This window comes from Phyllobates terribilis, unplaced genomic scaffold (assembly GCF_046119375.1).
Source record: "Phyllobates terribilis strain yellow unplaced genomic scaffold, ASM4611937v1 Scaffold_1__5_contigs__length_1240528914, whole genome shotgun sequence".
Classification (NCBI taxonomy): domain Eukaryota; kingdom Metazoa; phylum Chordata; class Amphibia; order Anura; family Dendrobatidae; genus Phyllobates; species Phyllobates terribilis.
The window spans coordinates 534,043,909-534,069,262 of record NW_027362761.1 but is presented as its reverse complement, the minus strand read 5'-3'; the positions used below and the strand labels follow the sequence as shown (position 1 = coordinate 534,069,262).

General features: G+C 45.4%; 1 protein-coding gene across 1 annotated transcript; it reads right to left on the bottom strand.

Moving 5' to 3' along the window:
- Nucleotides 1-14: 14 nt before the first annotated feature.
- On the bottom strand, nucleotides 15-25,354 carry LOC141268554 (granzyme A-like). The gene is made up of 5 exons (XM_073680335.1): nucleotides 25,204-25,354; nucleotides 22,973-23,126; nucleotides 7,096-7,240; nucleotides 5,784-6,044; nucleotides 15-1,379 (listed from the first exon to the last, which is right to left on the bottom strand). The coding sequence occupies exons 1-5, from the start codon at nucleotides 25,271-25,273 to the stop codon at nucleotides 1,221-1,223; spliced, it is 789 nt and encodes a 262-aa protein (XP_073536436.1). The 5' UTR covers nucleotides 25,274-25,354; the 3' UTR covers nucleotides 15-1,220.

Here is a 25,354-nt window from a genome sequence, read left to right as displayed (position 1 = left end):
TTTGATTTCATGTCAGATATTGAGAAAAACATGCATAACATGTCTTTTTATATAGTGTATGTAAACTTCTGATTTCAACTGTATATAACCCTCATCATTGCAAACCAGGATCCGATGTCTGTGCACATCTTGGGAGTTCGTCAATGTACATGAGGTGAGCTGAACAATTCCCCCCATTTTACTTTTTGTAAATAATGTTAAAAAAGGATGATTTTTTGGGCATCAAGCCATGGCATGCACATGGTGAAGGGTCTCGGTGTCCGAAGATTAAAATATGGCTGGTTAACGTCACCGCACCCCAAATCACTTGCAGCAGAAGGATTTGGTACTTGTTTACTCCCATAATTCTTAGGTTGATTCTCTGTGCCCTTGTATGATAATATTGTAGGTCCTAGATTCCTATGCTGTGCTCTCAATAAAATAATGAGAAGGAAACGAACCTGGTCTCATGTTGGTGTGATTGATGTGCTGGAAAATAAGTCAAATGCATAGCGATTTATAGGACTTGAAAGAACAGCTGCTTCTTACATCTTGGCATCAGATATCACAGGAACCTTTCAGAGCTTCACAGCTGTTTTGGCGGCACAAGGGAGACCAATACAATATGGTTTTCAATTTATGACTGACTCATCCATAGTCATTAGACATAACAGTAAGACATTTAGCCCCCTTAGATATTATAAAAGTAAGTAAAAAGTAAACCTTAGATCATCTTTTTTTCACTAGATTCGAGCAAAAAAGATATGCAGTACCATGATCCATTGTCCACCTCAATAGTCCATGGCTGCCTGTGAAACTTCTCCTACTTGTGGCATTCCCGGCACATCTTCTGATTAGAAGGTCTGGTTCAACATCAACTAATCAGAAGGGGCATCGGGGATGCCACCTGTAGGAGGAGGTTCGCAGGGTTCTGGACTACTGCCGTAGACCTCTGAATCATTTTGCTAAGTGCTACTTTTCTCCAGCCATGTGCCTTTTTTTTTTAAATCACTTTTTATTGCGCAAGAAATAGAAACGCGTAGTCTTCCCATACAAGAGTTAGAACAATATAGAAAATGATACAGGATATAAAATATGTGATTATTTTTAGGGGACTGATGATTTGCTCCTAAATAATCACTGCGTGGTATTCTATTTTAGAAAATCAAACTTTTCATAAAGATTAATGATCAGTGAAAAATATAATCAATGGCAATCATTATCTTTATCTCCATGAAGTTCTAGGAGTACTTAAGGATCGTGCTGTTTATCCAACTGACGTATTCCTCAGTCAGGCGGGTGAAGATGGATGCATCGTTTTGTTGTCCACACACAGCTCCCCCAAAAGAAGTGACTCCTCTAAACAAACCATTGCAAATTAAAGGACCACCTGAGTCTCCCTGTAAAAAAAAGAGTAGAAATAATTACATTTTGTGTAGCAGATTCACTGGAATATTTTATGTCTTAACGTGTAAAATATCTGGATAATAGAATGCCTAGGGCACAAGGACAGTTGAAGGAGTAGATGGAAAAGACATTCAGTGGCTCACGGCACATTCTCAGGTTCTCTAGGGCTAAAAGCTGTATAGTAACCAGTGTTATGCCTTATGCACATGGACATATCTCAGATTCAGACTACATGGCTATGAGCCCATATAGTGCCTTAAAGTGCTTTTAGCCTAGAGGCACACAAAATTACTTCCCATGTTATATAATTACTCTCTCATAGAAGCATTGCTAGGGGACTTTGTGGAGTAAATTGGAGTTCAGTGATATAGACCCCATTGGCACTCCTTTTGCTCCATACAGGGTCTATGTACATGACATTGCTGTGTGCATGATCACTAAACGTAAGATACAAGACCAGGACTCAGAGCTATATCACATGTATACATATATATCATGTAGGCTTCTGTACCAACCCTCTCTGCATGAGCAAAATACTCCGGCCTTGTCTCTTAATGGGGTTGTCCAATGAACAAAAGAACATTTTAATCGATAGATCTTGGAATAAAAATAAGTTCCACAATTGAATGTATTAAAAAAAGTTCCTATCCTGATATAATCTTATAAATGTGCCCCTACTGTGTAATGGCTGTGTCTGACTGTGCAGGAACATGGTCTGCTCATACCACATCTCCTGGGCAGGAGAGGAAGCAAAATAAAGTATACGGACGTTACAGCAGGGGATCACAGCTGATACTTTCTGTGAGTTAAATCATGTTTTTAAACATACAGGCAAATGTTTTACCCCACAAAAAGAATCCTATGCCATTACACAGCTCATAGGAGGGACACATTTATAAGATTATCTCAGGACAGGAACCAGTGGTGTACTGCCAAAGGTGGCAGGCTGTGCAGCTGCTATGGGACCCGTAACCCGGGGGGAACCGGTGCCATCGGCAGCACCACATCTTGGATGCCCATACAATTGAAAGCAATGATGAGAGAAGGAGTGTCAGCTGATTCTTTCCTATCATTCTCCCTCGGTGTCTGACGTCTCAGGGCAGCGAGCGCGATGATGTCACTACATAGCCCTCGCTGCCCTGAGACATGTCGGTACTTCAGAACTCTTGCTGCAGAGACCAGAGCAGCGGGGATACAAGGAGGAGAGGTGAGTATTGTATTTTTTTTATTAATCAGTGAGTACATTGTGGTGGCCATAATACTGTATGGAGAACTATGGAGAGTGCATTATACTGTATGGACTGTGGAGGACTATGGGGAGTGCATTATACTGTATGGAGGACTATGAGGAGGGCAGTATACTGTATAGAGGACTGTGGGGAGTACATTATACTGTATGGAGGACTATGAGGAGTGCAGTATTCTGTATAGAGGACTGTGGGGAGTGCATTATACTATATGGAGGACTATGAGAAGTGCAGTATACTGTATAGAGGACTGTGGGGAGTGCATTATACTGTATGGAGGACTTTGGGTACTGCATTATACTATATGGTTGACTATGAGGTGCATTGTATTGTATGGAGGACTATGGGGAGTACATTAGACTATATAGAGGACTACGTAGTGCATTATACTATATGGAGAACTATTGGGAGTGCATTATACTGTATGGAGGTCTATGGGTGCAGTATACTATATGGAGGACTATGGGGCCCATTATACTATATTGATGGCTATATGGGGGCTGTTATAATATTTGGAGGGCTATGTGGGGGCCATTATAATATTTGAAGGGCCATGTGGGAGCCTTTATATTTTATGGAGGGCTGTGTGGGGGCCATTATACTGTTTGGAGGGCTAGTCGGGGCCATTATACATTATACTGTATGTAGGCCCATTATACAGCATGGGGGACTGTGTAGGAGTCACAGTTGGGAGATCATACTGTGTTGGGGTCACCATATTTTGCCGGGGGAGTTGAGGTGGGGTACAGTAGGGTCTTCAATGTGGAGGGTACTGTGGAGGAATTCACTGTGGGGGTATTATACTGTACAGTATTTGTGTGGCACTTTTGTTGGCATCATACTTTATGGCTGCAATGAAAGGGGAATCTATGGCTTCAGTAGGAGTAAAAATACTTTGTAAGGGCTGCAAAGTTGTGAGATATGCCCTTCTGTGACCCCGCCAAATATTATTTATTTTTTTGAAAACTTCTGCTATGAGGCACCATGACTTCTATGTATGCCCCTGACAGGTACTTTTATTTAACACATCCAATTGTGGGACTTATTTTTATTCCAAAATCTATTGATTAAAACATACTTTGTGTGGGAACCCCTTTAAGACCCCAATACAAATAATAGTAAATATGGGGTGGGAACAGTTGGTCACCTGGTGTGTATGGAGTACTCCTTAATCTTGCCGGACAGTTGATGTCTTAGGAGAGAAGAACTGGCGAATTAGAATTTTGAACATTCAATCCTATTGTTTTATTCCAGAAGATAAGCTGCGACTTGAGGTTTCTGGCAGTGGCCTATTCTCTTTTCCTCAAACACAATGTATGCATACTTAGCCAAGCTGCTTGTTCATGTATTTGGAGAATTGGGAGTTACAGTGCATTGTGAAAGTATTTGGCCCCCTTGAACTTTTCTACCTTTTGCCACATTTCTGGCTTAAAACATAAAGATATAAAATTCTAATTTTTTGGGGAAGATTCAACACCAAGTGGGACACAATCGTGAAGTGGAACGAAATTTATTGGATATTTTAAACTTTTTTAACAAATTAAAAACTGAAAAGTGGGGCGTGCAATATTATTCGGCCCCTTTACTTTCAGTGCATCAGACTCACTCCAGAAGATCAGTGAGGATCTCTGAATGATCCAATGTTGTCCTAAATGACAACATTGGAAATAGAATCCACCTGTGTGTAATCAAGTCTCCGTATAAATTCACCTGCTCTGTGATAGTCTCAGGGTTCTGTTTCAAGTGCAGAGAGCATCATGAAGCCCAAGGAACACACCAGGCAGGTCCGAGATACTGTTGTGGCAAAGTTTAAAGCTGGATTTGGATACAAAAAGATTTCCCAAGTTTTAAACATCTCAAGGAGCACTGTGCAAGCGATCATATTGAAATGGAAGGAGTATCAGACCACTGCAAATCTACCAAGACCCAGCCATCCCTCTAAAGTTTCATCTCGAACAAGGAGAAGACTGATCAGAGATGCAGCCAAAAGGCCCATGATCACTCTGGATGAACTGCAGAGATCTTACAGCTGAGGTGGGAGAGTCTGTCCATAGGACAACAATCAGTCGTACACTGCACAAATCTGGCCTTTATGGAAGAGTGGCAAGAAGAAAGCCATTTCTCAAAGATATCCATAAAAAGTCTCATTTGAAGTTTGCCACAAGCCACCTGGGAGACACACCAAACATGTGGAATAAGGTGCTCTGGTCAGATAAAAACAAAATCGAACTTTTTGGCCACAATGCAAAACGATATGTTTGGCGTAAAAGCAACACATCTCATCACCCTCAAAACACCATCCCCACTGTCAAACATGGTGGTGGCAGCATCATGGTTTGGGCCTGCTTTTCATCAGCAGGGACAGGGAAGATGGTTAAAATTGATGGGAAGATGGATGGAGCCAAATACAGGACCATTCTGGAAGAAAACCTGTTGGAGTCTGCAAAAGACCTGAGACTGGGACGGAGATTTATCTTCCAACAAGACAATGATCCCAAGCATAAAGCAAAATCTACAATGGAATGGTTCAAAAATAAACGTATCCAGGTGTTAGAATGGCCAAGTCAAAGTCCAGATCTGAATCCAATCGAGAATCTGTGGAAAGAGCTGAAAACTGCTGTTCACAAACGCCCTCCATCCAACCTCAATGATCTCGAGCTGTTTTTCAAGGAAGAATGGGCAAGAATTTCAGCCTCTCGATGTGCAAAACGGATAGAGACATACCCCAAGCGACTTGCAGCTGTAATCGCAGCAAAAGGTGGCGCTACAAAGTATTAACTCAAGGGGGCCGAATAATATTGCAGGTCCCACTTTTCAGTTTTTAATGTGTTAAAAAAGTTTAAAATATCCAATAAATTCCGTTCTACTTCACGATTGTGTCCCACTTGTTGTTGATTCTTCCCCAAAAAATTAGAATTTTATATCTTTATGTTTGAAGCCAGAAATGTGGCAAAAGGTAGAAAAGTTCAAGGGGGCCAAATACTTTCACAATGCACTGTATAGCTGCTGACCGCTATCTGATCTATATGGTCCGATTTAGGACCGGAGTCACATGTCTGCAGGGACTTGGGTCTAATCTGGCCCTGCTGAGATGATAACAACCATACTATGAACAAATAAGGAACAAAGAATAATACAGACAAAGCTTACTGTACAAGTGTCTTGTCCCTTTGATCCCACAATGGTGCATATTAAATTTTTGGTTATATCAACTTTTTTTCCCCAATGTCTCTGACATGTTTCTCTGTCCAGAACACTGATTTTGACTTCCCTTAGAGACTCAGCATTAACATTTCTTTCAGTCCATCCCCATCCGGCTGTTTCACAAACTGTTTCGGCTGCTATGTCCTCAAATGTATTCGTTAAATTGAGCAGCTGAACGGTTCTTCCAAGTTTCGCTGAATCGCTTAACTAGAAAAGAAATTACATAACATAATACATTGTATAAAGTATATCAAGCACTGTATAAAGAGCTTTTTGGAGGATTACATGACTAAGTGAAACCGTAGTTTTCAACTCTCCAGGAACAATCTGGGTATCGCCAAGTAAATTGGGCGACTTTATGGACTCCCAGGAGTTGGTGAATCTCCTGAGCACCATAGAAGCCTCCAGAAACCTTCCTGAAAGTTTCCAATGTGTGGCATCAAGATGCTCCGTCATTAGAAAGAGCTTAAATTTCCAAACACGAATTCAGCTGGTAGAAAATGAAATGAAAATGGAATGGGTATGTCCCGTAAAAGGGGTGTGGGAATGAAAAAAAGGTGTGCATCTGTATGACGTTTTAGCAAAGAATAATTTAAACAATTTGGGGATTTTATCTATATACTGCAGTTTCTCTTAAAGGTATTGTCTTGACTTAAAAAAAAAATCAGAAGGAAAAAATTAATAAAAAGATGCATACTTATTCCCTATAACCCAGTGGCTCCAGCACAGTCCACTTTGGTGGTCTGTAGCAGGAAAAGAAGCAAAGAGATCCTGTTTTTGGTCACCTGACCGTTGAGACCTGTGATTGTGGCTGTAGAAAGTCAAATGACTGAAATGGTATATCAGCAGATGTGTCTACTTTATCTCTATACAGTAGTTGTAGAGTTATGTATCATTAGAAACACTTCCAGATCTCATCTCACAGCAGTCAGTGTGTTGGGGAGGAGACTGGCCTGTGAAATGAGATCTGGAAGTGTGTGTAATGATACACAAGTCTGCAGCTATTGTATATAGAGATACAGGAGAGTTGAGCTATATATTATTACCCAGTTGAACTATACCATAAATTATAACCTAAAATATCTACGCAATGGAAGGGAGAAATTAAAATATGAAAACTGAATTTTACTCAGCTCTACAGCCATTTACATGATCAAACTGGTCAAACTTGTCCTTTTGGTTTGGTTCTATGTGGTGTAGTGCCCTATATGTTGAGCACATGGCTATTATATTACATACAAGACTGAATAATTCTTACTTTCATAAGTCGAATGTCATTTTTCAAATTATGTCTGTTATATTTTGGATGTGGGAAAGATTTTTTAACGCTAAACTTCTGAATCCCTTGTTCATTTCCTTCCAATGAATGAGCCCCAAGACGAACAGTTGTCAAACTCCACCACCTAGAAATGGATAAGATTACTCATAAGTATAATATGAAGACACGTATTCTGTACAACAGATATGCCATGAATGTGTACCACTTTAAAGGGAGTCTGTAACCCCAAACTTACACATAAAACTAAGCATATTGCCTCATGAGGGATATAGCCACTATTAAAAGTGTAAAATTAATTTTAACCCCATTGCCCCTGAAGGTGGTTTGCATGTTAATGACCAGGCCAATTTTTACAATTCTGACCACTGTCACTTTATGAGGTAATTACTCCGGAACGCTTCAACGGATCCCACTGATTCTGAGATTGTTTTTTTGTAACATATTGTACTTCATGATAGTGGTAAAATTTCTTTGATATGACTTGTGTTTATTTGTGAAAAAAATGGAAATTTGGCGAAAATGTTGAAAATTTAGCAATTTTCAAAATTAGAATTTTCATGCCCTTAAATCACAGAGATATGTCACACAAAATAGTTAATAAATAACATTTTCCACATGTCTACTTTATATCAGCACAATATTGGAACCAACATTTTTTTTGTTAGGAAGTTATAAGGGTTAAAAGTTGACCAGCGATTTCTCATTTTTCCAACAAAATTTACAAAACCATTTTTTTAGGGACCACATCACATTTGAAGTCACTTTGAGGGGTCTATATGACAGAAAATACCCAAAAATGACACCATTCTAAAAACTGCACCACTCAAGGTGCTCAAAACCACATTCGAGAACTTTATTAACCCTTCAGGCGCTTCACAGGAATTTTTGGAATGTGGAAGAAAACAATGAACATTTAACTTTTTTTCTCAAAAATGTTAATTTAGACCCAATTTTTTTTAATTTTAGAATGGTAACAGGTAAAAATGGACCCCAAAATTGATTGTGCAATTTCTCCTGAGCACGTCAATACCCTATATGTGGGAGAAAAACACTGTTTCGGCACATGGCAGGGCTTGGTAGGGAAGGAGTGCCATTAGACGTTTTGAATGTAAATGTGTCACCTAGGGGGAATATAGGGGACTCGGTACCCGGGCCTTTTACCTTGTTCAGGAGGTCACGGCAGTCGGCTCCCGGGCCCGTACTCTGGGTCTCTCTTTAAAAAGGGGGTTTTAGTGTACAGTTTGTCTCGTGACACCACCTGTGGTTTCCGGTAATGGTTACCGGCGCTGCTACAGACCTCCGGGGGGTGATGGGATGGCAGCTGGGATGTTTCTGCTCCCCACAGGCGGAGCGGGCCCCCGGGGCAGTGTAGGTGCAAATGGTGGTGATGCTGGGGCTTGCAGTGCAGGAGAGATGGCGCAGCAGGAGTAACTGACAGAGACAGGGGATTCACTTCAGTACCTTTACTGGTGCGAATGTCAGGTACGGTCCAGGGTACTCGGTAGGAAGGGTGCACTTCAGGACTTCTCCCCAGTGAGCGGGTATAAGGCGTCCTGGTCCGTGTCTCCCTCTCTCTAAGCTCCTGGCCAGCCTGCAACTGGGCCTAGCTTCTGTGTCATGCTGTTCCTTCACCTGTCACTTGGTAGTAGGACCTTTTTCTGGCAACCACTATCCGTGGACGCCGGGGCCTTCGTGGTTCCTAGACCTGTCAAGGGTTTAGCTTCAGGTCGACCAGGGACTTGTAGTCCTCCTGGTATGCCGGTGATCCCTACTGGGTATAAGGGACCCTGTAGGCACGGACCCGGTGTCTGGTTTGTGTCTTGGGGTGAGCCTACGATGCTCCTCTGCCCCCTTAACTCCTATCTCCTCTCCTCCTTGCCTCCAGCCACACTCGGGGCCCTCAATACAGCAGCAGACGTGCTGCGTCTTCACTGCTCTCAGTGGCAGCACACTCTCTGAACAACTAACTGAACTGCCTGGCTCCACCCTCCATATATATATATATCCCTATCCGGGCTCCCTCTGGTGGTATGAGGTGGAAGCGTGGAGGTGTCGGTTTGTAGTGAGGGCCTCTTGTGGAGAAGTCCGTCCATGCACCCTTTTGGGTCCTGTGGTACCTGTGAACAGCAGGGTGCCACATAAAATTTGTTTGAAAAATTAGCGGATGCCATGTTGCATTTGGGTAACCCCTGATGTGCCTAAACAGTGGAAACCCCCACAAGTGACACCGTTTTGGAAACTAGACCGCTCAGGGAACTTATCTAGTGTGGTGAGCACCTTGAACCCCCAGGTGCTTCATGGAAGTTTATAACATTCAGCCATAAAAATACATTTTTCAAATTTTTCCCACAAAAATGTTTTTCAGCCCCCAATTTAGCATTTTCATAAGGGTTACAGGAGAAATTGCAACATGCAATTTGTTGTGCAATTTCTCCTGAGTATGCAGATATCCCATATGTGAGAAAAAACACTGTTTGGGCCAAAATTGGCTGGAATCGAGAGCAGACGCTATGTCGTGTTTGGAGAGCCCCTGATGCGCCGAAACAGTGGAAACCCCCCACAAGTGACCCCATTTTGAAAACTAGACCCCTCAAGGATTTTATCAAGGGGTATAGTGAACAATTTGAACCCAGATGTACGACAAAGAATTTGATAACATTAGGTCATCATATTGAATAAGTTGTCATTAGTCTTGAGCGCAAGTGCTCGCTACTTGAGTTTGCATCGGGTACTTGGGCATGCACCAAGTATCGCGAGTGCTCGAGTGACATGCCCCTCCTGTTGTTAGACACCCAAAAAAAAACATGTGGGGATTTTTTTGGCTGTATAACAGCCCCGAAACATATGGGGCGGAGACTCGAGCATGTCACTCAAGCACCTGAGTACCCGCTGCAAACTCAAGTAGCGAGCACTTGCGCTCAGCACTAGTCGCCATGTCGTTATAATTTTTTTTCTTTCCTTTTGAAAAAATTCCAACCCCAACACAACCCTTATACAACCCTAACCCCAACCCTAATACAACCCTAACACAATCCTAACCCCAACCCTAATACAACCCTAACACAACCCTAACTCCAACCCTAATACAACCCTAATACAACCCTAACCCTATTCAGGAATTGTTTTTTTTTTTAATGCCGCTCTGCGTGTGGTAAAATTGATAAGGCAGCATTATTCTGCAGGTCAGTACGTTTACAGAGGTACCACATTAATATCGTTCTTTTATTTTTTGGCGCTTTTACATAATAAAAACTATTTTATAGAAAAAATATTTTTTTTGTATCTCTTTATTCTGAGAGCTATAGCTTTTTTCTTTGCGTTAAGATGACGTTTTCAGCGGTACCATTTTTATTTTTGCGTTTTATTCCATTTTTTATTTGGCGGTATGATGATAAAGCATCGTTTTTTGCTTCGTTTTTTATTTCTTTTTTTTTACCGTGCTCACTAAAGGTGTTAACTAGTGGGACAGTTTTATAGGTCAGGTCGTTACGGACGTGGCAATATCAAATATGTGTACTTTTATTGTTTTTTTTGTTTTTTTTCATAATACTATTTATGGGTACAGAATATTTTTATTTTTTTGGATTATTTTATCTTTTTTTGAAAAAATATTTTAACAATTTTTGTTTTAGTTTTTTTTCACTTTCTGACACTTTTTTTTGCACTTTTACACTTTGTCCCACTATGGGTCTTTCATTTTTGCAGCTTGTCAGCCCTGGAGACACAAGTTAGGTAGATCGTGCACTGAGCACAATCTACCTAACTTCTTGATGTGTCATGACGACATCCGGCTAACTATGGCAACGATCAGGACCCCATACTCGCAGCACGGGGTTGCCGATACAAGGTAAGAGGGGTGCTCTTACCTCTACTTCCCCCGGAAATGCTACGATCGACTTCGATCTCAGCATTTCGGGGGTTAATGTCCCGGGAGCGTTGCAGCACCGCTCCTGGCACATAGTACCTGGTGTCAGCTGTTAGAATCAGCTGACACCCAGCTGCGATCGTGCCAGAACAGCCTCTATAATAATCCGTACCTGGTCCATGTGGCCCAGGGTGCAGGTACGTATTATTACGCCTGACGTCAGAAAGGGGTTAAGATCACCTTTTCCATTATACAGAAGATCAGAACAGAGCAGAGGATGAAGACACAGTGGTACCTTAATCAACAAATATTTGATTAACACAAGTGTAAGTGGTGCTTATGGCACAATGTAAAGATTATAGGATGTATAAAAAGAGATAAAATCCCACGATCCCAATGTATTGTTACCCCTTTATAAATCACTGGTGAGGCCACATCTGGAATATGGGATCCAGTTTTGGGCGCCACATTTTAAAAAGGATATTCAGAAGTTAGAGTCAGTTCAAAGGCGGCAACTAGATTATTACAAGGGATGGAGGCCTCCCATATGATGAAACGTTGGAAAAGTTGGGCTTGTTTAGCTTAGAAAAAAGACGCCTCAGAGGGGATCTCATTTACATGTATAAATATATGTGTGGTCAGTACAAAGGACTGGCACATGACTTATTGCTTCCAAAGACCATACTAAGGACCAGGGGGCACTCATTACCGGTGGAAGAAAGGCGATTCCGGCAGCTTAATAAGAATGGGTCTTATTAAGCTTTTCTATTGGATCTCTTGCCATACCTCGGCACCTACCTAAATACCTGGCATATGTTTACATCTTATCAAAATAGTGAAATCATGAATAAGGCCTATGTTGTGGCCGAAACGTCTACCGTCGCCTTCACATATTGTCGCCTTAGCGCCTATGGTTTGGTCTATTATTCTTTAGCCTGTATATATACACTGCAACTAGCTTACGAGTGTGCGATGAATTAATCTTCTGCTATCCTAAGGAGAGGCCATCAATGTAAAAGTCTCGGACAACATCTTTAACAAGCGAAGCTGTGTGTGGTCTTGTAAATTGTATTCACTGCTGTTGTATAATAATTGTTTTTTTTTTTTATGGATGAAAATTGGGCGTTTTTTCTTTTTTTTATGATTGTGTGAACATAGCCGTACAGTGAGCTCATAAATGATCATTGTCTGCTGACAGTGCTTACTCCAGGCAATTGAGTAATATCAATAAAGAGTGAGGGTGCCAGCCTCGTGTAAATTACAGCAGGAGGAACGGCGCACTCGCTCACTCGGCCACATCATCTGTGCACCAAGCACCCTACATAACTTAAAGAATAAATTCAAGTTTATGGAAAATAGAGGCTATAACTCTGAACAAAGCAATATGCTTAGTTTAATCTGTAAGTTTGGGGTGACAGACCCAGGGCCGGCCTTAGGGTATATGGCGCCCTGTGCGAAATCCCTCTTGGCGCCCCCCCCCAAAGAAAAAAAATTAAACTCATGTAGGTGAAAACAACAAGTGCATTTTTTATTAATCAAATGATCAAGTAATAACAAGCAACAAAAGTTGAAAAGTTTTAAAGCCGCCACCACGATAAGGTAGACTCTTCTGGCAGGGCCCTACTCTAACCTATTAAAATTTTCTTAAAATATCCAATACTCTTTTTAGATATATTTTTATTTAGTTTTCTTTAAGGGAATGTGTCATATACATTTTTTTTTAAAAATGACCAATAATACCACATACAGGGAATACTGCCACACCATGACCAGACCACATATTACCACAACATAGTGACCGAATAATACCACACAGAAGGGGGAAAAACTGCCACACCATGACCAGACCACATATTACCACCACATTACTAATATTACCACCACATTACTAATATTACCATAAGTGTCATTATGCACGGGAGCTCTATACATGGTATGTATAATGTAAGTGTCCAGGTAATCTAGTGATCACCAGTGACATTATACACAGGAGCTCTGTATATAGTGTCAGTGTACAGGTAATACAGTGATCATCAGTGACATTATACACAGGAGCTCTGTATATAGTGTCAGTGTACAGGTAATACAGTGATCACCAGTGACATTATACACAGGAGCCCGGTACATAGTATATAGTGTAAGTGTACATGTAATACACTGACTCACTGGTGACGTCTCTAGGTGAAGTCCTTCAGCTACGCTTTTCTCCTTCATCCAGCACAGACCGCCATTACGTCTTCCAGCCAGGACTCGTCTCTGCATAAAATAACACAGTTATCTAGAGCACATTCCCCAACTTCTACATTACGCAGCTGAATACAGACGTGTATCCACCATCAATATATGGTTAGTTATTATACAACCTACCATTCCAAATATAAATTGTAATCCACCACGGTGCCCCCATTAACTGTAAATAGGCACTTAATATATAATTTAATTAGAACCTCTACTCTTTCCGCCAATTTGTTACCAGTTACACTCCTGCATCCGCAACGCCCCCTACTCTATACTTCCTGCTCCCCGCATTCATTATTTACATGCACCCCCTGCCCCAATTCATTATATCATGTCCTGCTCTCCCCACCCCATCATCATTTACTGTCCCCCACCCCACATTCATTATGTGCAGCTCATTATCCCCCTACTCCCAATTCCCCCATGTGCAGCTCATTTTCTCCCAATTCCCCCATGTGCAGCTCTCACCCCCCCATGTGCACATCTCTCATCCCCCTCCCCCACATGTGCCCCTCTCTCATCCCCCTCCCCCACATGTGCACCTCTCTCATCCCACTCCCCCACATGTGCACCTCTCTCATCCCCCTCCCCCACATGTGCACCTCTCTCATCCCCCTCCCCCACATGTGCACCTCTCTCATCCCCCCCATGTGCACATCTCTCATCCCCCTCCCCCACATGTGCACCTCTCTCATCCCCCTCCCCCACATGTGCACCTCTCTCATCCCCCTCCCCCACATGTGCACACCTCTCATCCCCCTCCCCCACATGTGCACCTCTCTCATCCCCCTCCCCCACATGTGCACCTCTCTCATTCCCCTCCCCCACATGTGCACCTCCCATTCCCCCCACTCCTAGTAAATTGTATTTAAAAAAAAAAAAAAACTTGTTATACTTACCCCCATGCGATCCCTGCAGAATCCTCGTCCAAATCGATGACACCAGGTTCTCCTGACTTCCGGTCATGTGACGGTGCCGTCACATGACCGGAAGTCAGAGAAATCATGACAGAGATGTTCCGGCCCCGGCGCTTAGCATGGGGCCGGGGGCCCCATGAGGAGAGAGACACACAAGAGGGGGGCCCCCAAGGGGGCCCCTACCGGCCGGGCCCCATACTGGAGTCAGGGCAGTCATGCCCTGATGGCGGCCCTGCTGGAGGCTGAAGGGGCCCCCTCTCCCTCGGGGCCCCCGTTCAATGAACCGGCTGCACGGGCGGTAGTTCCGCCCCTGTGTGTGAGGAGGAGAGAGTGCAGCGCGCCCGGGTCCCGGCCGGACATTTCAGAGCAGAGAGGGGGCGCCGGCGCCTGAGCACAGAAGAAACGCTGGGCGCTCCCTCTCTGCTCTTCCATAAGAAAAATACCGACGGGGAGGGAGCCAGCGCAGCGCCCCCCTTCACTCTCAAGTTTGAGGCGCCCTGTGCAGTTGCACAGCTGGCACGCCCCAAAGGCCGGCCCTGGACAGACCCCCTTTAATGTTATATTACTGATGATAGCTAGAAGTTCTGCAGGGTTCTCCATATTCTCATAGCTGCAGACAATATTCTCAGCAATTTTGCAAGAATCTGCAGTGAAATCTGTAGCTGCAAATTCACATCAGTCTTGATACTGATTTTCCAGAAGTAAATTACAAGCAAAACCCATAGAAATCCTCACTTCTTCTGAATCTTCTTCGTTCCTTGAAGTGTTTTAGTGGCGGCCTTAGTGCATCCCCACCTCCTGTGGTCACATTTCTTCCAATGTGACCATTGCAGCTTCTATCTTTTTTTTTCTTTATTCTGGACTGACGAATCAAAACATGGGTAATCCTCTACAAAATCTGCAAAAAACTGGACTTTGTGGTCACGTTTGTCTTCCCTATTGAAGTCAATGGGGAAGTTCTGCAATAAGAATTTACTCGTGACAGAAATTGACATGCTATAGTTAAAAAATGCACAGAAAATACATGCAGCCATTGATGAGAATATGATATTCTCATCCACTTTGCTGCTTCTATAAAATTTCTGCTGATTTTCTGCTTGGATAGAAATTTGGTGGAATATTTAGTATGTGTGTGACGCGCCCCCTGGGCCTGTGCTATGCAAGGGGATACCCAGAGCCGGATTGCTGGGGGTTGTAGTTCTCCGTGGCGGTGACCCGGTCCGTGCCCAGGGCGGTCAAACCAGTGGCAGTCTTAAGTACTAACAATGTCCGACTACGCCACCCGTGGATTGCGGTCAGTGGGGACCGCCGCTGCGCTGCCGACCGCTGAGGCTGATGTTGTTTGCGCAGCAGAGTATGGGATAACTCCCCACGGGAGAAGTATAGCCTCAGGGCAGCTAGAGTAGATGATGGTAGTGATGGTGTGGGCGTCCCAATACTAATGGTGCTGGTGCGGCAATGAAACACAGAGGCGTGTGGTTGCAGTTTTCAATGCTTTACTCACAGTTCTTTATCAGGTCACTTGTGCGCAGGTAGGACCACCCGAGTCATGCTGCGTCCACCAGGTGAGGGGCTCGGTCAACTCCCAGGCAATTCCAGAGCGTGGCACAGGGCTCCCTTCCTTTCCTTTCTCTGGCCGTCCCCACCAGTGACCCACCTTTGTCCAGCTCCCTTGGGCCTTCTCTGGGCACGCTGATCTCTGCGTCCCTGACCCTATATGGTATGCCTTCCTGGTGGATGTAGTGAGGGGTCGCACCAAGATGTGGTAACAACCTCCGGTTTTGGCTGAGGATTAGTCGCCTCCACCAATTTGGGTTCCGGTACCCTGCTCTGCCAACCCTTCACCCTGTATCTCCTGGGCATATGGGGTTCCTTCTGCCTTCGTGTCTCTGGGCCTTTCTCTGTGTTCCTTGCTTCCTTTCTCCTCTGTTCCAGTTCCTTTCCTACTTTCCTTTCTGTTCCTTCTTCTCTCTCTCTCTCTCTCTCAGGCTCCAGCCTCCTGACAAGGCCTGCCTGCGGAGCAGAGCCCATGCAGGGGCTCTGCTTCCCGTCTTCTCCTCAGACTGTCTCCACTGAACTGAACTGGACTGGACTGCACTCTGTTCTAAGATGGTGCCCACCTTATATACCTCCTTCTGACACCCGAGCCCAGGTGACTAGCAACCAATGGGCTCCTATCTATGCCCAGAGACCCACCCCTATCTGCTCCTACACCACTGGGTATTCCACCCCCTCCCCACTCCAGCCAGGAACAGATGCTGTCGTGCCTGCACTTCTGTCTAGTGGGAGCACCGTTGAGCTGTTCCTCGGAAATGGGGTGTGTGTGGTGCATGCAGCTACTGAGTCCTGGTCCACACTCCATCCTTACCCGGGAGTGGAATATCACACCTCTGGTTTGAGGTGCAATACCCCTGTAGCAGCCGAGCCCTCGGGGTGCTACATTCCCCCCTGGTAAATCACAGCACGTCCTCGGGCTGGAAAAGAGCAAAACAATTTAAACATACAAATTTTTAGAATGCATTTGTATATAAGACAATAACTTTTCACTCATCCCTTTATGGGAGGTATTCTTCTCTTTTTAACGTTACTGGTACTCTTTTTTTTTTTTTTTTTTTAACATTCTTCTGTCACTAGCTATGGTCAAAACTACCGGAACTCTTTTAGCATATAAAACATCACATGAAACATTTGCATTATTATTCTAGCAGCATATAAAACTTTTTCAATATAAAACTTTTTCAAGTAGAACATTCTTGAGCTCTGGCCGCTGTGCAACTTGCGACCAGGTAAAGGTGCAACAGTCCATTTAATCCGTCTTGAGGTAGACGTTGCGGTTCTTGTATAAAACCAGTAGGGGGCGCTTTAAGAAGCGCAACTATTTACAAGGGATTGGCCGCTCTCAGTCCTCGGCCAGTGGGGATAAGGGAGTGGCTGCTCACAGTCCTCAGCCTGGTTAGGGATTGAGGGGGTTAACTTGCACACGGGTAACAGTCCTTTAACTATTCCACACGAGTCCCAACGGGGACCACACTTCACTCAGCAACAGTTCTTGTACCCTGACAGGTAACTATATACAGTTCCATTTTACCGTTTACTGGTAACGGTGTCCTTCTCGCTCTTCCGGGTAATCTTCTGGTCCGTCCGGATCCTCAGTGTATTCCGTGTCTGGGCGGTACTGCAGTTCCTCCTCTGTGAGCCGGTGAACGTGGAGGGCGTACAGTCCCTTTGCGCCCTTGTGCCAGGTGTAGGTGACCACGTCTCAGGGGTACAGGTCACGTCCGTGATGTCCCTCTGGCAGGTGGCTTTCAACGTCCCTTCTAGTGACGAAGACGTCGGTGTCAGCCTCCGGGTCTCTGACGAAGCCCCAGCCATGCTCCAGCTGGAACTTGACTACGGTCCCGGTGGCTCTGGGTCCGCGGATGGCGTGGGTGTCTTGTCGGGCCCTCCTCTTTTGCTCCGCGCTCCTGGCCTGGAGTCGCTGCTCCCTGATGCGCCTCTGCCGCCGCTCTCTTTCATAGGTGGCTAGCTGCTGACGGCAGCACTCCAGGCGCTGGGCTTCTTCCGCCCGGGTCTCCTGGGTGAAGCCCATGAGGTTCTCGCCAGTGGGGTCCCATGCAAACTGGGCATCCTCCGGCAGGGGTGGAGCGATGTTGGCGGGCTCCGGGGCCGGGATCAAAGGCTCACTCAGGGGTCGCTCTTTCCGGAGACGGGGGTTGGCGAACTCCGGCGGCCATTCAAAGGGTAGCCCGTCCGGGCTGGTATATTGGGCATACAGGTCCGCGCCCAAGGGTGGCACTGTGGGCTTTGGACGGGTGGCAGCGCCCGGGGGCGTGATGACGGTTCTTGCTGCCTGAGGCCTAGCTGGCGGCGGTGGAGGCGTGGTGTCAGGTACGGTCCCCTGGGCTTCGGGTCCCGCAACGGAGGGTGAGGGCAGGCTGGTGTTCCCAGGGCTTGGGGTGGTGGCATCCCCATTACCTGCCTCGGTCTCCGTGGCCTCCTCCGCGGCGTCGTCTGCAGCTGCCGGTCCCTCTTCTCCGCGCCCAGCGGTAAGCACTCTGCCCGGTCCCGGTGGGGTCCTCCACTGGCTGCCTTCGTGCTGCCGGGCCATCTCCTCTCTCCACCCGGCAAACACATCCCGCTGCGCCCGGACCATCCTCCTGTTCAGGTCTTCCAGCGCTGCGCGCGCACTGCCCGGGTCTCTAGGCAGCTGGGCCAGCAATTCTGTCAGGCTGCAAGGTGGCTCCGCTTGCAGCAGGCTGCGGGCCAGGGTGCTGGTGGAGTTCTCTGCTCCCTCCATCTCCGGGTGCAGCAGGTCCAGACTGATCCAGGCCGCACCCAGCCCCTCAGTTTTCTTTCCTATCCGCCCCCATGGGGGTTGGTCTTGGGGGCATCTGCTGACAATCACCTTCAGGGGCAGCCCCCCCACGTCGATGGACATCCCCACTGCTGCATTCATTGCTGGTGGGGGCGGACTCCTCCTTTGGCGCCATTCTGGGACCTGGCCCACGATGGGAGGCGGCTTCCTGCTGTCTTTTGGTGCGCACATAATGGCGTCCGCTCTGCCAGGGCGGGAAAAACTGATGAAGATGGCGGGAAACGGTCCAAAATGGCGTCTGATGGCGGGAATCGGTTCCGGATGGCGGGAAACGACTCCGGACGGCGGGAAACTTCTGGAAATGGCGGGAGACTTCCTTTTAAGGTACATGTGCAGTTTTCTTCAGGCACGCAATACCCGCTTGAGGCGGGTTGGTAATGATCCTGCCGACTACGCCAAAGTTGACGCGCCCCCTGGGCCTGTGCTGTGCAGGGGGATACCCGGAGCCGGATCGCTGGGGGTTGTAGTTCTCCGTGGCGGTGACCCGGTCCGTGCCCAGGGCGGTCAAGCCAGTGGCAGTCTTAAGTACTAACAATGTCCGACTACGCCACCCGTGGATTGCGGTCAGTGGGGACCGCCGCTGCGCTGCCGACCGCTGAGGCTGATGTTGTTTGCGCAGCCGAGTATGGGATAACTCCCCACGGGAGAAGTATTGCCTCAGGGCAGCTAGAGTAGATGATGGTAGTGATGGTGTGGGCGTCCCAATACTAATGGTGCTGGTGCGGCGATGAAACACAGAGGCGTGTGGTTGCAGTTTTCAATGCTTTACTCACAGTTCTTTATCAGGTCACTTGTGCGCAGGTAGGACCGCCCGAGTCATGCTGCGTCCACCAGGTGAGGGGCTCGGTCAACTCCCAGGCAATTCCAGAGCGTGGCACAGGGCTCCCTTCCTTTCCTTTCTCTGGCCGTCCCCACCAGTGACCCACCTTTGTCCAGCTCCCTTGGGCCTTCTCTGGGCACGCTGATCTCTGCGTCCCTGACCCTATATGGTATGCCTTCCTGGTGGATGTAGTGAGGGGTCGCACCAAGATGTGGTAACAACCTCCGGTTTTGGCTGAGGATTAGTCGCCTCCACCAATTTGGGTTCCGGTACCCTGCTCTGCCAACCCTTCACCCTGTATCTCCTGGGCATATGGGGTTCCTTCTGCCTTCGTGTCTCTGGGCCTTTCTCTGTGTTCCTTGCTTCCTTTCTCCTCTGTTCCAGTTCCTTTCCTACTTTCCTTTCTGTTCCTTCTTCTCTCTCTCTCTCTCAGGCTCCAGCCTCCTGACAAGGCCTGCCTGCGGAGCAGAGCCCATGCAGGGGCTCTGCTTCCCGTCTTCTCCTCAGACTGTCTCCACTGAACTGAACTGGACTGGACTGCACTCTGTTCTAAGATGGTGCCCACCTTATATACCTCCTTCTGACACCCGAGCCCAGGTGACTAGCAACCAATGGGCTCCTATCTATGCCCAGAGACCCACCCCTATCTGCTCCTACACCACTGGGTTTTCCTCCCCCTCCCCACTCCAGCCAGGAACAGATGCTGTCGTGCTTACACTTCTGTCTAGTGGGAGCACCGTTGAGCTGTTCCTCGGAAATGGGGTGTGTGTGGTGCATGCAGCTACTGAGTCCTGGTCCACACTCCATCCTTACCCGGGAGTGGAATATCACACCTCTGGTTTGAGGTGCAATACCCCTGTAGCAGCCGAGCCCTCGGGGTTCTACATGTGTACACAGCCAAAAGGGGCAAATCTTCAAGAGTGGCCACTGGGGTATGAGTGAGAGATCAGCATTAGAGGGAACCTGTCATATTTTACTAATCAAACTGGTAACATGGCTGAAAAGATCATAGATCAACAATAAAAATAATACCTGTCTTCTAGTGATCTGATGTGCCAGTGCGGAGAAATTAAGCTTTGATAATTAGCCTTAAAATGTATGAAAGTGAGAAATCAAGCTTTGTAAAGTTGCCTTGGGGGCGTGCTGATTCCCATTGCCCAATCACTGATGCAATTCTATGATAATTTGCAAGTGACTTCAAAGCTCGATTTCTCAGCACTGGCAAATCAGATTACTGCAAGACTGGTGTCATTTTTATTCTTGTACCAGGACCAACACAGCCATATAACTAGATTTATTTGCAAAATAGTTTGTACAGTTTCCCTTAAATCACACATGTCAAACTCTGGCCCAAGGTGTGATTATATTTGGCCCACGATGCAAGCACCGCCCCCATTATTCTGTATGGAGGACAATGTGAAGCCATTATACTGTATGGAGGACTATGTGAAGCCATTGTTCTGTATGGAGAACTATGTGGGGCCCATTATACTGTATGCAGGACTATGTGGGGCCCATTATTCTGTATGGAGGACTATGTGGGGCCCATTATTCTATATGGAGGACTATTTGGGGCCCATTATTCTGCATGGAGGATTATGTGGGGCCCATTATTCTGTATGAAGGACTATGTGGGGCCTATTATTCTGTAGGAAGGACTATGTGGGACCATTATACTGTATGGTGGACTATGTGGGGCCATTATTCTGTATGGAGGACTATGTGGGGCCATTATACTGTATGGAGGACTATGTGGGGCCCATTATTCTGTATGGAGGACTATGTGGGGCCCATTATTCTGTATGGAGGACTATGTGGGGCCATTATACTGTATGGAGGACTATGTGGAGCCATTATTCTGCATGGAGAACTATGTGGGGCCCATTATACTGTATGCAGGACTATGTGGGGCCCATTATTCTGTATGGAGGACTATGTGGGGCCCATTATTCTGTATGGAGGACTATGTGGGGCCCATTATTCTGCATGGAGGATTATGTGGGGCCCATTATTCTGTATGAAGGACTATGTGGGGCCTATTATTCTGTAGGAAGGACTATGTGGGACCATTATATTGTATGGAGGACTATGTGGGGCTATTATTCTGTATGGAGGACTATGTGGGGCCATTATACTGTATGGAGGACTATGTGGGGCCCATTATTCTGTATGGAGGACTATGTGGGGCCATTATACTGTATGGAGGACTATGTGGGACCCATTATACTGTATGGAGGACTATGTGGGACCCATTATACTGTATGGATGACTATGTGGGGCCCATTATACTTTATGGAGGACTATGTGGGGCCATTATACTGTATGGAGGACTATGTGGGGCCCATTATACTGTATGGAGGACTATGTGGGGCCCATTATTCTGTATGGAGGACTATGTGGGGCCCATTATACTGTATGGAGGACTATGTGGGGCCCATTATACTATATGGACGACTATGTGGGGCCCATTATACTGTATGGAGGACTATGTAGGGCCCATTTTTCTGTATGGAGGACTATGTGGGGCCATTATTCTGTATGGATGAGTATGTGGGGCCCATTATACTGTATGGAGGACTATGTGGGGCCCATTATACTGTATGGAGGACTATGTGGGGCCCATTATACTGTGTGGAGGACTATGTGGGGCCCATTATTCTTTATGGAGGATTATGTGGGGCCCGTTATACTGTATGGAGGACTATGTGGGACCCGTTATACTGTATGGAGGACTATGTGGGGCCATTATACTGTATGGAGGACTATGTGGGGCCCATTATACTGTATGGAGGACTATGTGGGGCTCATTATTATGTACGGAGGACTATGTGGGGTCCATTGTACTGTATGGAGGACTATGTGGGGCCCATTATACTATATGGAGGACTATGTAGGGCCCATTTTTCTGTATGGATGACTATGTGGGGCTCATTATTCTGTATGGAGGACTATGTGGGGCCATTATTCTGTATGGATGAGTATGTGGGGCCCATTATTCTGTATGGAGGACTATGTGGGGCCCATTATACTTATGGAGGACTATGTGGGGCCCATTATACTAAAGAGGACTATGTGGGGCCCATTATTCTGTATGGAGGACTATGTGAGGCCCATTATTCTGTATGGAGGACTATGTGGGGCCATTATACTGTATGGAGGACTATGTGGGGCCCATTATTCAGTATGGAGGACTATGTGGACCTCATTATTCTGCATGGAGGACTATGTGGGGCCCATTATACTGTATGGAGGACTATGTGGGGCCCATTATACTGTATGGAGGACTATGTGGAGCCTATTATACTGTGTGGAAGGCTGTTAATACATATCAAGGATGGCCCGCGACTTTGTCCAAGTTTTTTTTGGCCCTCTCTGAATTTGAGTTTGACATCCCTGCCTTAAATGGTCAGATCTTGCCACTACTTGAGATCAGTCACCCCTCATTTTTGTGATTGTTGAGGGTTTGAAGATCTCGACCTCCATTGTTCACACTTATATTGCATATAAAATAGAAAGGACACACAGTAACAGTGAAATATGGTAGCGTACTGGAGGAGTTCTGTGAGGGTAATTGTACTTTGAACATGGCATGACTCTGTGCTGTGTATATAATGAGTGACATTACATATACCCATACTTACTTGTGGCAATGCCCTGCAGTCAATACCCAGTTTGGTCTTATTAAACTTCCTCCACAAATCATTTCTTCAGTCTCTGTCTCAAAATGTATCAGAGCCATGTAAGGTCGAGAGTGAGGAACAGCTTCGTTTCCATTTATGATTTTCACAGTTTTACCTAAGAATTAGAGAAAAATAATTTTATGCCACAAAAATAGAAATATTCATTACAGATACAGTATTTGCAGATGCAGCGAAGGTGAGTTTATTTCGTGCAACATATCTTTAAAAACACAATGTAGGAGCAGAACAAGTTCCCATGAATTGTTTGACCACAGGTAGATCTATTATTTTTTCTTTTATTGTGTGGCGATGAGAATTCATCCTTGTTATAATTTTTTTCCCTGTCTCCCCTACATACTGACCCCGAGTTGGACATTTGGTACAAATAATTAAGTACACTACATTAGACGTGATGCAGCTGAAAGTACCTGAGATCTTGTCGTCCTCATGTGAGTTGGAGATCTTTATCTTATCCGTGGTCAGTATAATGACCATGGACAAGATAAAGATCCCCAACACACATCAGAACTATAAGATCCCAGGTAATTTCAGCTGTATCACATCTAATGTAGTGAACTTAATGTATAATGACCAAGATAAAGATCCCCAACTCATATTAGGATTACAAGATCATCCAAATACTGCGTAAAATGTTTATGCAGATTTTGACATGTGGAATGGATTAAGGATTTTTACATTTCACCTATTCAATGAGTAGGGGCAAAACTTGTGGTCGGCGGTTCTCCCAACCGCAGCAGGACAGCATGTATTTCTATGCAGCTGTCACTCTTGGCTCAGGAGAGCCGCCGGCCCATCCTAGCAGGGAACTTTTTCACCATGAAAATACAGTTCAATGTGCAGGCACCATGTTATAGAGCAAGGGGAGCTGAGCAAATTGATATATAGTTTTGCGAAAAAAGATTTTAATCACTTAAACTTTTGCAGTTTCTGGGATTTTTGGTCCAGTGGACAGTCCTATCAGTGACTGACAGCTTTCTTTGTATAAGTGTGCATGCAGAGAAAGCTGTCAGTCAGTGATTGAACTGCCCACTGGACCTAAAATCCCAGAATCAGCAGAGGTTTAAGTAAAACACATCTTATACTGTTTTTTTTTTTACACAAAACTGTATATCAATCTGCTCAGTTCTATAGCATGGTCCCTGCAGATTGGGCTGCATTTTCATAGGGACAGGTTCCCTTTAAGAGGCCGGTCCCAAGTGTTAGGCTATGTTCACACATTGCGTTTTTTCTGTTTTTTTTTTTCTTTTTCTGCAGAAAAACCTGATCTCTTGGCAGGAGGTTTGTTCATGATCTTTCTTGCTATTTTGCTTGTTTTTTGGTGCGTTTTTTTCACCATCCTTTTGTCTTTTATATGCATGTACATAAAGTTCAGTGAAACAAAAAAATCTCATTCTGGTTTTGGCACAAAAACACTGCAAAACCTGGCACCTGCGTTTTTGGTGAATTTTTTTTCACCACCCACTACTTCCAATGGGTGAAAAAACGCTGAAAGAAGTGACATGCTCTATTCTGCAAAAAAAACATGCAAAGAGCAGAATACTGATCAAATGAAAATCAAGCTGTGTGCATGGATTTCTGGAATCTCCTAGACTTTGCTGGTACTGTAAAAAGCAGCTGAAAATTTGCACATTAAAAAAGCATCAAAAACACGTTGAAAAAACGCAATGTGTGAACATAGCCTAAAAGTCTTTCTTTCACCTGGACTAAAGATTTTATTTGTGCCTTTTCACTGCATTTAAAAATCCAAAGTGGATTATTAACACATACTGCTAGAGATGATTCGGATCGATTCCCAGGACCTGGTCCAGCGTCCATGTTATTATTCTGAGGCTGCTGGATTGGAGCCCAGCGAACCGCCTCTTACTCACCAGCATACGTGGAGCTTCTTTTTATTAGCTGGTTTGGCGCGATGTCATATGTGCGTCATACCCAAATGATTAAATAGCACCAGGCCAGCTAATCAAAAGAACCAGAGATACTGTGAGGTCGGAGGAGATTTGAAGGGCTCCCGTCCGGTGGCCATGGAATAATGACGGACCCATGATTCTGCTAGTCAATTAGCTTGTAGCACTCAGTCCTCGGGCACATACTCCATAATGTCACCTCATTAACAATGAAGAACTGTTGAAATTGAAGAAGTAGAGAAATTGAGTAAAATGATTGTCCCCTACCTTCAGAGACCAGCAGACTTGCTGCAGAGAGAAACAGGATGAGGAAATTCTTCATGGCTGATGAACTCATTATTTTGATCAGTGAGTCTTTATATAACACATGTGATGGCTACAGTTTAATCTTATCTTCTTAATGTATCATTTCCCACCC

Bases quoted from the DNA above. Each gene is read 5' to 3' on its own strand.
- LOC141268554 (XM_073680335.1), bottom strand. From the start codon at position 25,273: ATGAGTTCATCAGCCATGAAGAATTTCCTCATCCTGTTTCTCTCTGCA. The intron at 7,241-22,972 runs GTAAGTATGGGT...ATCCATTTCTAG, and splicing joins ACTGCAGGGCATTGCCACAA to GTGGTGGAGTTTGACAACTG. The intron at 6,045-7,095 runs GTAAGAATTATT...TTTCTTTTCTAG, and splicing joins ATGACATTCGACTTATGAAA to TTAAGCGATTCAGCGAAACT.